The following is a 12,680-nucleotide window of genomic DNA, read 5'->3' as shown; positions in this document are numbered from 1 at the left end:
TCTCCCGCTGCTCAGCCGGAGCGCCCAGATCCCCGAGCCGCTGCGCCCGCGGAAACCAACGGCGCGCCCGGGCTCGGCCTCCAGGCCGGCTGGGTCCCGGGCTCCCGGAGGAGGAGGAGGAGGGGGAGGAGGAGGAGGAGGAGGAGGAGGAGGAGGGGGAGGAGGAGGAGGAGGAGGAGGGGGAGGAGGAGGAGGAGGAGGAGGAGGAGGAGGAGGAGGAGGAGGGGGGAGGAGGAGGAGGAGGGGGGGAGAAGGAGGAGGAGGAGGAGGAGAGGGAGGGGGAGGGGGAGGGGGAGGAAGAGGGGGAGAAGGAGGAGGAGGAGGGGAGGAGAGGGAGGAGAGGGAGGGGGAAGAGGGGGAGGCGTGCGCGGGAGGAGGGGCGGCGGGCGGCGGGGAAGGGGCGGGGCCGGCGGCGGGGGCGGGGCCGGCGGCGGGGGCGGGGCGGCCAATGAGCAGCGCGCGGCGCGGGGGGGCGCGGCCTGGGGGCGGGCGGGGGCGGCGCAGCGCGCGGCGGAGGCTCAGCCATAAACAAGCGCCGGAGCCGCGGCGCGGAGTGAGCGGAGCGGGGCGCGCAGCCGACACAGCCTTCCGCCGCCGCCGCCGCTGCCGCCGCTCCCGCTCCGCGCCCGCCCGGGGGCTGCGCCGCCGCCGCCGCCGCCGCGGAGGAGGAGGCGGAGGAGGAGGCGCCGCCGGCCGGGGCTGGAGCGCAGCGCAGCCGCCGCCGCCAGAAGTTTGGGTTGAACCGGAGCTGCTCCGAGAGGAAACTTTTTTCTTTTTTTCTTTTTTCTTTTTTTTCCCCTCCCTCCCGGGAGGAGGAGGCGGAGGAGGAGGAGGAGGAGGGGAAGCCACCGCCGGCGCCAAGGCTCGTGGGCTCGGGTCGGCGCGGCCCGCTCGGGCGGCGGGGGGCCCCGGAGACCCCGGAGGCGGCGGGGGCCGCGGCGGCGGGCGCCCCGCGGGGGAGGCTCCCGGCCCGGCCGCGGCGGCGGCGGCGGCGCGGGAGGATGTGCCTGGCGGCGGGGCGCGGGGGGCTGGCCGGCCGCGGGCGCCTCCCGGCGCGGCTGCTGGGGCCGCTGCTGCTGCTGCTGCTGCTGGCGCGGCCCGGCGCCCGCGCGCTCGTCTGCCTGCCCTGCGACGACTCCAAGTGCGAGGAGCCGCGCAGCTGCGCGGGCAGCATCGTGCAGGGCGTGTGCGGCTGCTGCTACATGTGCGCCCGGCAGCGCAACGAGAGCTGCGGCGGCGCCTTCGGGCTGCACGGCGCCTGCGACCGCGGGCTGCGCTGTGTCATCCGCCCGCCGCTGCACGGCGACTCCATCACCGAGTACGAAGTGGGCGTCTGCGAAGGTAGGGCCCGCGCCGCGGTCCTCTCCCCCTTCCCTCCCGCGGGCGCCGCGCGAAGTTTGGCCGGGACTTGGCGGAGGGAGGACTCCGCGGGGGAAGGGGCGGCCCCCGCGCCCCTCTGTTCCCGCTCGGTCCCCCCCTTCCCCAGCCCCTTGCGATCGGCCTGCAGCTGGAGGTTGGATTTTGTGGGTGGAGGCCGGGGAGTGTGTGTGTGTGCGTGTGTGTGTGTGTGTGTGTGTGTAGGGGGTCTCCCTCCGGCCGTGCACAGACCCGCACGCGTGTGGAGGTCCGGCCCCGCGGTGGGGCGATGGGGCGGTGGGAGTGCCGCGGGCAGGGCCGTCGCGGAGGCTGGGGAAGCGGGTCCCCGTCGCCCTCCCCGCGGTAGCGCAGCGTGGACATCGGGGCGCGGAGGAGCCGGGTCTCCATCTCTCTCCCTGCGACTCGCTCATTCTTCCCGTGGCGCTCTGCCTTCACCCCCGTCCTCCCCCCCTCCTCCCCTTTCTCCCCCTCCTCCCTCTCCTCCCCCTCCCCCTCCTCCCCCTCCTCCCCCTCCTCCTCCTCCTCCTCCTCCTCCGCATATAAATCAGCTCGGCCCGGGGGAAGTTACGCACGGCGGCTACTCCTGTATTTATTTTCCCATTGGAAAGGCCGCGGGCTCTCCGCCGGGGGAGGGGAGGGGAGGGGAGGGGGTAAGAGGGAGGGGGCCCCCATCGGGGAGGGAAAAGTTGTGGCCGCGAAGTGGCCGCCGGTGGAGATGAGACCTCTATCTGCGTGTTTCCTCCCGCGCCGCCGCTGTCCCTTTTTGTTGGACCGCGAGGGTGGCTCCCCGCGGGGCGCGGAGGCGCCGATGGAGGGAGAGGGAGATGAGGTTCACGGGGCCTCTCCCCCTCCCCTTCCCCCGAGAGAACCGCTGCCGGAGGGTGTGGGCCTGCCTGGGCCTCGGGTGCCTGGGCTGGGCCGGGGTGGAGGCGGAGGCAGCGAGTTCTTTTTATTTGGCCGATGGGCCGGACGCGGGAGCACCAGTTGCCAGTGGGATGACGTTGGGGTGATGATGCTGTGCTGGGGCGTCCTAGTGTGTGAGCGGAGGAGCGGCTGGGCGAGGGGGAGGGACAGGGGCCCTCGGTTCCCCATCCTCCACCCCACCCCTGTCCCTTCCTTACTCCGCACAGCCAGCACCTAGAAAGCAGGGAAGGAAGGAGGCTTTTTATTTTATTTTTTTTCTGAGGCGTCCTTAAGTAATGTATGTGTTGGTTGTGCTGGATTCTAGAAAGAGGGCAGCAACCTTAGGGGGTTGATGGGTGTATTAAAAAGCTACAATTCTGCGGTTTCCTTCACACACACACAGACGTGCATGTTCCCTTATCCGTGCTGTTTTTAGATTTGGACAGGAACACCTGGGCGGTCTTTCTGGAAGCTTAGTGGGCAGTGAGTGGAGGGAGCATCTCTCAGAAGGGCCGGGCACTGCCCCCTGAAGACACTGGGTTAGAAGAGTTCATTTGCCTGAAATGCAAACGCCCTTCACCTGGTGTTAAGTCCCATATTGTGTGTGTGTGTGTGTGTGTGTGTATGCCTCATCAGGAAAACCCGCCAGGAGATGAACTTCTGGTACAGTTTTCTGTGTTTGACTTGGGTAATACTCGAGGACTTGGACTAAAAGATGCATCTTTGCGCCCTGCCGCCTGGAGTGGCCCATTGACCGCAGCCAGCCCCTCATCAATCCAGAGAGAACAGGCGGCGCGCACCGGGGTCAAAGGCAGCGGAGCAGCTGGGCTCTGGGAAGGCCTTGAGGGCTCCCGAAGGTTCTCGCCCTTGTTTCGTTCCTCCGTGATGTGTGTCTGGTGGAGGCAATCTGGTGATTACTCCCCGGGAGCGGTAACCAAGTGCTTTGGCAACAGTAGCACCACGTCACAGTGTGTACTACTTTGGCGGTTGGCTGGTGAGCCTTTCATTCCTCCGAAATGATGCGACCCCTCATCGCCCCCTTTCTCCTGGGCACGCCCCGTGCACGTGGTGGTAGCCTGTAACACCGCTGCTGCCACAATTATACTTGAATTCCTGTGCCCTGGCATCACTTTTCTTTCGGCAGGCCTGCTTTCAGCTACCAAACTGCTGTGCCCAGGGCACTTTTATTTTATTTTATTTTATTTTATTTTATTTTATTTTATTTTATTTTATTTTATTTTTTAGAATTCTAAAAGCAGCAGTCAAGCTACATTCTGAACGCATGAAACCAAAGTTAGAAGGAAGGACAGTGTTACCTGGCATGATACATGGTTGGATTTAAACAGACATTTTCAAAGGTGTATCTACCATTTCCAGCATTTTCCTTTTATAATACTTACAAGATTTATGGAAAAAGATAGCTTAAGCGAGTAACCTTTTTTCTTTTTTGGAATTAGAGGAGTCTTTTACGCTAATTATTTAGAAGGTGCCGACGTTCTCTTGTTTTTCTGTTCCTTGGCAAGGAACTTCTCAACGGCCAGTGTTTCCCTCAGTTTCCATTTTTATCCAGAGAGCCATGCACTGAAATACGATGATCATAACTTCCATGAGTAGGAATTGATATATTTTATTCATGTGGAAGTCTCTTTTGCTGCAATTTTTGCACTAAAATGACCCCTACTGGTTGTATCTGTTAATGAAAACTCTTGGAAAAACTTCTTATTTAATTGGCTCCGCTGAGAAAACATATTGCATGGTATAGAAATATTATCATGACTAACCTACCTGCTTTGGCGACATAATTTAAACATAAATTAAATAAAATTGCTCTGTTGGCCAACTTGCAGTAATTTCTGTGTTACTTCCCATACTGGTTCTGTGTGTGCGGGATCATATTGTTAACCGCAGCTCAGGGAGTGAGTGAGACCAAGCAGTGCCGAAATGGACCCCTTCCAGCTTGGGGCTCAGTGCCTCAGGTTTTGAAGGCACCCTGGGCCACCGCAGGCTCTCAGTAAGCATGCCCTGGGCAAATGAACAGCCCTCTCTGCAAAAAGACTGAAGAAAAAATTATATTTTCTGAAAGGTTAAATAACATGAAGAATTGGGTCCGGTGGCTCACAGGATATGGACGCTCAAACTTATGGGGGCATAATTTAGATTGCTATTAAGTGTATCCTCATTAAATTATTAATTTAAAAAAGTTTTAGGATCATTGCATTTTAAAAATTGAGCCTAGAACCGGACACCTATGATTTTTTTTCTTGCTTTCTCTCAGTCTAAAAAGTGAGTGCTGCCCCAGCCGGTTTGGCTCAGTGGATAGAGCGTTGACCCGCAGACTGAAGGGTCTGGAGTTCTGTTCCAGTCCAGGGCACATGCCCAGGTTGCAGCTCGGCCCCAGTAGGGAGGGGGGTGTGCAGAAGATAGCCAATCAGCGATTTTCTCATCGTTGATATTTCTTTCTCTCCCTCTCCCTTCCTCTCTGAAATCAACAAAAACATATTAAATAAAAAAAGAAAAGAAAAAGGAGTGCTAGCCTCGGGGAAGACCCAACTCTCTCAGGTTTCCAGTCATTTGGCGAGTCTTCCTGTGCCCTTGGCAACAGCCTAAGTGGCCGGTTTCTTGGCTGGGCTACCTGCCTGCAGGTAAATCGCCAGGAAGCTGGAGAAACAGGTTTGCATTCTGAACTCTGGAGCAGGAAGACTGGACGGGAGACCTCCTCGGGAGATCCAAGACAGACAGAGTGTTGAAAAGCCACTGAAGGGGGATTTCCGAGGAAGACTGTCAGGACAGTGAGGATTCTGTGCTGAGATAAGGGCTGAGGACCATGTTTCCCCCTCCTGGTGTGGAATAGTGCGTCTGCTTCGGTGAGGGATGGGGAGAGGTGCCCGGAGCGCCTTCCGCCTCTCAGGGATGAAGGGCAGACGATGGCTCGCCCTGGCCGGTGTGTGGACGGAGTGACACGGAAGCTTGTTGAGTGGCTTTGCCCCGAGAACTTGGCTGTGTTAGATCCAGGTGATCGCGTTTGAGCACCAGCTTTCTTTCCCGTGGTTCTGTCCTCTTTTATGGAACTGGAGTATTTTCACCATTCCTGTCTAAAAACCGCCTCCTTTTACTTCCCCACGGTCCTTCTCTCCACTTTTCAGAGGGCAGCGAGTACAGGAATCAAGGCTGTGTTCTGGGTACCTACAGCACAGAACAGGCTGGTTTTCTGATGATACTGTTGCCAATAATGTGTTTCATTTTCTCCCTCCCAAGCCTTCAGTTAGCACGAGCTTCGCCCTGCCTGAGAGAGAAGCAAGCAGAGAGCCTATAAAAATGCATTCACAGGGAAGCAAGCAGAGGGCCCATAAAAACGCATTCACAGGGTATGGGAAGAGAAACTCATGCAAGTAAACAAGGAAATAATTAGTTCCTCCCAAAGTAAATATTGACAAAACACGGAGAGACCATTCCGTGCACATACACAGATGACAGGACTTTCTGACCTTCCCCTGGACTCTCAAGCTCCAGAGCCCAACCCGCTGGCTTTGAGGAGTCTGGTCACACAAAAACACTTGGCGAAGGAACTGCACGGGACCCGACAGGCAACACAGGCAAGTCTAGAGACATTTGCAGCCATGAATACATATGTAACAGTGACCAGCACGGCCCACCAGGGTCCACAAGCAGTATGTTGGCAGTGAGTGCCGCTGCAGACGGACAGGTTAACTTAGGAAGAAAACCGTTCTGAACGGTGCTTCTCGATGGGCGTGATACCCAGGGGTAGGCGGTGTTTCACGATTTGGTGCGGGTTTCTGTGTTCTGTGGGGACTTATTAACATGGTGTGTTCTGCATGAACAAGGGGCTAGCTGGAGGGGGGACTGGCATTGTGAGGTTGGGAGAAGTAGATAAAACAGATGACCCTGAGAAGATAACGGAGTGGGAGAGGACTAAAGAATGACAAATGGGAGAAGGGGGAAAAAAATATTGAATTCATCTTAGGGCAACTATGTCATCCTTTGAAGAATAATCCAAAACGCATTCCAGACATTTAATTGTGAAATTCCTGAAAAATGTGGGTGTGTTTAACGTCTCTCAGGCTACGGCACTGACATGAGAGATGGCAGTGCTGCCGTGGCGTGTGCATGCCGCCAGGTGGGATGTGGTGAAGTGAGGGGAAGGCGAACATGTGTGTTTGAGGAAGCAGGTTCCATACAGCGCAGGCAGCATCGGGATTTTGGAGGCACCCTGATAAAAAGCTCCGATAATTATCTGGGGGAAGAAACGGCAGACTAGTCAAGCACGCATGCATCCCTAAAAGCCTGCCTTCTCAGAGGCTGAGCTCTCCGAAATTGAATTTTCTAAGATCTGACTTGTCTTTGGCATGGAAAGCTGCCACTCATTCATTGATCGTCCGCTCCGTACTAGGCCCTCTGCCTCTCCAGTGCATTCCCCACTCTTGACGCTCTTAATCAAGATGAAGAATCGGGCAGCCAGACCTTTAAAAAGTCTGCACGATAGTGTAAGTTCGAGCCAAGTGGAAGTGATTCTGGGAGTCTGCCTGTGATTAGTCGGTGAGTGAAAGACGCGGCCAAAATTTGTTCCAGGAATCGCAGGATCCGGGAGGATCTTTTCAAGCTCCCGTGGCAAAAGCGGAAAAGGAGAATTCAGATTTGAACTAAATGTAACGGTGAGAGCAGGAGTTCTTTAGGGTGAGGGAGGGGACCATCCCCATTCTCAGAGCCCGTGCAGTACAGAATAGTGTTCCCCAACGTCTAAGAATGAGGCTGCGTTCTGGATACTTCACCAGCTGCGGCTCCCAGGGGCAGGCTGCCCTTTGAGAGGGATGTTCTCTTTGTTCTGGCTTGTTCCGCCAGGAGAGGAGTGTGGGCAGCGCGCGGGGAGGCGTCCCTTTATCAGCATCTGCCAGCTTCACCCACTCTCGGCTGCGTGTCCTGTCCTGGCCAGTTAGCCTGGTCAAGTCCTGGAAGACCTCTGTGCTTAGACAAGGCCTCCTCCGGCTTATGGACACAGGGAGGGGTTGGACATACTTACATTTAAGAAAGCTTTCCGGGTAAACACTAGCAGCAAGTGTTCATTCTGGACCCACATGAAAAAAAAAGAAAAGAAAAGAAAAAAAGAAACGTAAAAAAGGCCCCTTTTTCACCTGGGACAAAAGGATGGGCTTTCACCTCGTTACCTCCCTCCCCGTAACCCTGATTAGTTGCCAGTGTGAAACACTTGTATTCGAAGTTTGGTTTCTGGGGTCAAATCTGCACTCCCCTTGTTTGTTTTTTTCTGTGTATCTCAGTTTCCCCATCTGTGTAGTGGGTTAATAATAGTGACTACCTCCCTCCCTGGGAAGCACGTAGAAGAATGAATGGCATGTGGTAAGCAGTAATGAGGAAGCTGCTATTCCTATAAGTAAAACAACTTGATAGGGACCCATTTTCCTGATCGGCTTCACCCTCATCTACCTGGGTAATTGCTCATCAGTCCGTAGTTAAGGAGGGTGAGTTCTTAGGAAGGGAGGGAACTATTACTGCGTTCAGGTGCCTCTTCCGTAAGTGTATTGAGTCAAGAAGCTCATTTAAAGCCTCTGAAGTTATTTACACCTTTCCCTCCTGTTGCCCATTTGTTACCCTTTGTCTGAATAGTTTCTGCCAAGTTTGTATATTTGGGGTCAAAATAAAGGAGGAGGGATCTGTAATGTTCTTCGTTACGTTGTAGGAATTGTAATTTTATAACCATTTATCTGTGGGCTGCTTTATTTGGGAGAGGGGGAGGGGCACCTAAACTGTGCTGTAATCAGTAACGTATGTTTCCCTTCACCTTATATTCTGGAGGGTTTCGGGGGCATTCACACTGCTGGGTACCACTGCGTCTGGCCTGGCGTGCGTGAGCTAAGGAAACGGCTTGTGCTGCCTGGGGCCCCACGCTCACCTGTCACCACCGCTCACCTGTCACCACCGTGGGCACCAGCTAGGCAAAAACAGAGGCCAGCCTTGTAACCAGCGCACTCCTCCGCGTTCTCTTAGCCCTCCCTGCTCCCTTGCCGTCCTTCCACTCACAAGTATTCGCTGAGCAGCTGCTACGGGGTCTGGGTCTTGTGCTGCCTAGTGGTGCTGCCACTTCTCGAGGCCTGGGCTGCCTTACCTGTTAATAGTAACAGGTGCCACCTGTGCCTGTGGCGAGGCCGACAGGAGAGGAACCCGTGCTTCTGGAAGGTTAATGTGCATCCTCGTCACCCGGGTTCTGATTAGACCTGTGGGTTCTGACTCCGAAGGTCTGGGTCAAGCCTGAGGGTCTGCGTGGGTCATGACCTCCCAGGTGGTGTCGACGCCGCCGGTCCCGCACCTCACCTTTGAGTAGCGAGAAGCTGGCTGGTGCACGGGCTCAGAGTGTGGCATCTAAGGCCTGCTGTCAGGACAATCCCTTTTCTCCCACATACATAAGGCAGGGGCCCTGCTTTCACAGAGGCCACGGTCTAATGGTGGCTAGCTGAGGCAGTTAATAATGGCCCAAGACGGATCCTGCCGAGCTCTGAGCTCTGAGCTACGGAAGTGTTGGCCTCTCGGGAGGACTGAGAGGGGCCCGAACCCTGACGCTGACCATGAGGAGGAATTGAGTGGAGGGCCGGAGGGGGTCCTTCCTCCCTCCTCCTGTGCAGGATGTTTTAGGAACAGAAAAGAGGCATCGGGGTGAGCCACACCTGTGTTCCAGTCTCCGCTTGGTTATTGCTTTCACTGCGAGCAACGAGCCTGCTTAGTTTGTTTTGGGCTTCAGTTCCCTCACCTGTGAAAATGGGATTTTAATGGCTTTCTATCAAGTAGGTATCATAGAAAGGAGTGGTGAGAATGAGTGTACACTCACACACACACACACACACACACACACATATATATGCATATAACGGCTAGTATTCCTGCTACCAATTAGATTGTAAAAAGAATATTAATTCTAATTTTCATCCTTCCTCATTTTCTTTGTTAGCTTTCTCTATGTATAAGCTTTTTATTTTTATTTTTTTAAAAAGTATATTTTATTGATTTTTTACAGAGAGGAGGAAGGGAGAGAGATAGAGAGCTAGAAATGTTGATGAGAGAGAAACATCGACCAGTTGCCTCTTGCACACCCCTTACCGGGGATGTGCCCACAACCAACGTACATGCCCTTGACCGGAATCGAACCTGGGACCTTTCAGTCCGCAGACCGACGCTCTACCACTGAGCCAAACCGGTTTCGGCTATGTATAAGCTTTTTAAAAATTCAACTTTGTGGACACACCCCCCTCCCCCACACTTAACTAAGTCTCTCTGACAGAGGGCTCCGGGTGTGTGTGAGAGAGCAGGGGCCTGGCGTCCAGGGTTTCGGGACCAAGGAAACATGCATCCGTCTGATCCCGATCGACTGGAACCCCCAGCCCCTCTGGTGTCTTCAGTGCCTTGGGGACACTCGCTTGATTTTGTGGTTTGACGCCTTGACGTCCAGAGAGCTAATCTTCAAGTGAAGATTTTTAAAAAAGTGATGTCACATCTCTCAGTGTTGAAGGCATACGGTTTTGTGAAAGTGAATTGCATTTCCTTCTGTTAGACCTTTTCTGTGAGTGTCCAGGCGTCCCCGGAGACGCCGGGCATCCCGGGAGCATGGCCAAGGCCAGGTGGGGATGGCGGAGGGAACAGCCGGCCCGGCCGACTCGGACCCGAGCAGGCTTGGGAGTGAGCCGGGAGATCCTGGCCGGCCCCGGGTCCAAGTCCCGCTCTTCCTGATCCCGTGCCTCCCCTCCGTCTTCCCTGTGGGCTGGCACTGCAGCCTCCGGTGGGTTCCCTTGGGCTTCCGTGGGAAGTCCTCTTGTGCAGCGAGGCCAGGCTGGAGAGGAACAGCGAGAGTGGAAGTGTCTTGGCGCCTCCGGTCCTGATGTGGGTGTGGTCCCGCTGTAGGAGGACAGACCGGCACTCTTCCTTCGCGCCTGGCTCCGTCGGAGAACTCACAAGGCCAGTCTTTACGTTGGCCATTATGGAACGAGGAGGAAGACATGGATGAAGATAAAAATCCTAGGGGCCCAGGGCGGATACCTTTTTTATTTCCTTCTTGACAACCAAACCTTTTTATCACACAGTAGAAATTGATTTTTTGGTTGTTTCTTAATTTAAATTCTTTATTGTTGAAAGTATTACATATATGTCTCCTTTTTCCCCCATTGACCTCGCCCCGCCAGCTTCTGCCCCTTTCTCCCCGCCCCCCTCTGCACAGGCCCTCACCCCCCCTACTGTCTGCGTCCATTCGTTATGCTTATATGCATGCACACAAGTCCTTTGTTTGATCTCTTACACACACTCATACACGCACACCCCGGGTGTAACAGTTTGTTCGATGCTTCAGTGTATTTGTTCGATGCTTCTGTGTCTTTGGATCTACTTTTGTTCATCAGTTTATGTTGTTCATTATATTTCACAAATGAGTGAGATCATGTGATTTTTTTTTTTTTTGATTTTTTTTTTTTTTTTGGTATTTAGTAACATGAAACCTACAAGCAAAGTATGATAAACTTTCAAATTTCAGGGTTTCATTTAAGTACGTAATTGTCAAATTGAAAAATAAGCCCTAATTGGAAATGTGCTGGGAACACTTGTCTTAGGAGCATTAGGTGGTAATTCTGTTTAAAGGTGTTGTCCTTTTACATTTTTAAGTTTCTGGGGATCTGGTGTGAGGAGTCTCCTTGGGGATTTTTAGCTGTGTATTTTACAGCCGATGGCTACAGCAGGTTAAAAAAAAAAAAAGATATACTGTAGGGGCTGTGCCTGTCTTAGCGTTTCAAAACAAAAACCATAAACAAACATCTCAGATTCAAGACAGAAAGGAATTTCTGGCAGGGCACAAGGAAACCTGAGCCCGCAGAGTCCTGGTCTACAGAGGTACTAACTTATTTAGCTCCTCATCCAAAGGCCACAAAGCAAAAGCAGGCCGCAGCTGTGATAAAACGAAAGGCATCGCAACAGGGCAGGGCTAGGATGCCTGCCTGCCTGCCCCTCTCTCTCTCTCTCTCTCTCTCTCTCTCTCTCTCTCTCTCTCTCTCTCAGCTGCCCCAAGACCTGCCCAAATGAGGCAGAGCTGCCTGCAGGAAGTTGACGGGAACTAGACTTGCGGTGTTGAGAAGACCTGGCACATGTAGTGGGACCACTTCCGCCCTGGGACGTGGGCAGGGTCGGCCACAGGGAGGTGTGGGCTCTGCGGTCCCCTTGGAGGGTGTGTTTGCCACCTGCAGGGGAAGAACAGCCCATCTTGTCAGAGGCAGATCTTGAAAACCTTCCTATTGTTCTGCACTTTCCATAGTTTGGAGCTTTGCCTTTTTTTTTTTTTTTTTAAAGATCTGGGCGTTTACCTTCTGAAGTGAGGAACAGGGATGGATTGCAGACAGTTTTATCTCTGAAAGTCGGCGTGGAAAGATTATGAAATGGTTAGAGGAAGATTGGGTGTGCTGTTTCTATTTCAGAGCCACGGAGTTCTCACACTACACTGTGGACAACTTTTAGGGACATCCGTCACCACTATCTATGACAAAGTGAAGGGTCAAATAAATTCTGTATTTTAATCAAAAAGAATACCGGAAGTGGGTTTGTGCATATCCTAGCTTGTTGCTGGGAGGGTTGAAGGCTGCTCCGAAAGGTGCATATCACAAAGTTCTTGTGCGTGAGAATGGCTGATACAGCAGGGGAGAGGGAGGCGGCAGTCATGGCTCCCAGATCGCCCTTCATATCTGAGTAGCTCAGTAACTGACATAAAGCCGCCTGGACTTCCCTGGACTTGACTTTGCCTTCATTTGTCAAAAGGCCATTAAACGGTTACCTGCCTGGAGGAAGGGGGACGGAACTAAGTATCTTAAGGATCTTCTGGTCCTAAGACCCATGTTTTTATTGCAAAGAAGTGCTGGGCAGGAGTCAGATGCTACCTTGTGTTTGCAGAGCTAAGGAAGGAGAAGGCGGTGGTGTCTGCGTGGTTCTTGGCCTAATGCTGTGCACGGAAGGGCTTGTAGGAAACCGTCAGTTCTCCCGTGTGGTTAGGTGTAGCAGGTGGGGCAGGGACAGCAAAGCACGGTTCTCTCTCGGGAAGTCAGGGGCATCTTCCAAGCGCTGGCAATCTTTAAGCTTTATTAACCGGCCTAATCCGGACTCCAGGCGTGCAACGTACGCCTCTCTGCGCCGGCCTGCTGCTTTCGCTCCGGCTCCACTTTTTCCCCGTTTACTTCATTAATTATTCGGCCTGGGAGAGGTAAGTGGGTGACAGATATGCGGAGGGAGAAGAAGCTTGAGCAGAGACAGGCCAAAACTTGCCGAAATTCACATGCTCGTTTCTGCCTCTGACACCGGGCGAGTTGAGTAATTGCTGTCTCTCCTAATACTGCAGGCGGCAGCCAAATTCT

The 12,680-nt window shown here is 53.9% G+C and overlaps 1 protein-coding gene across 2 annotated transcripts in view; it reads left to right on the top strand.

Annotated features, from left to right (window-relative positions):
- Positions 1–647: 647 nt before the first annotated feature.
- CRIM1 (cysteine rich transmembrane BMP regulator 1) overlaps positions 648–12,680 on the top strand; it is a 159,607-nt gene continuing 147,574 nt past the window's right edge. For both annotated transcript variants that reach the window (XM_084900595.1, XM_084900594.1), the window contains exon 1: positions 648–1,341. In XM_084900595.1, coding sequence (XP_084756721.1) covers positions 1,002–1,341 — 340 coding nt within the window. In that variant the 5' untranslated portion in view covers positions 648–1,001. The remainder of the gene's footprint in view (positions 1,342–12,680) is intronic.

This window comes from Pipistrellus hanaki (genome assembly GCF_964339955.1).
Source record: "Pipistrellus hanaki genome assembly, chromosome: 12".
In the NCBI taxonomy this organism is placed as follows: Eukaryota; Metazoa; Chordata; class Mammalia; order Chiroptera; family Vespertilionidae; genus Pipistrellus; species Pipistrellus hanaki.
The sequence above is the reverse complement of the archived record's forward strand: the minus strand, read 5'-3'. Positions and strand labels throughout refer to the sequence as shown.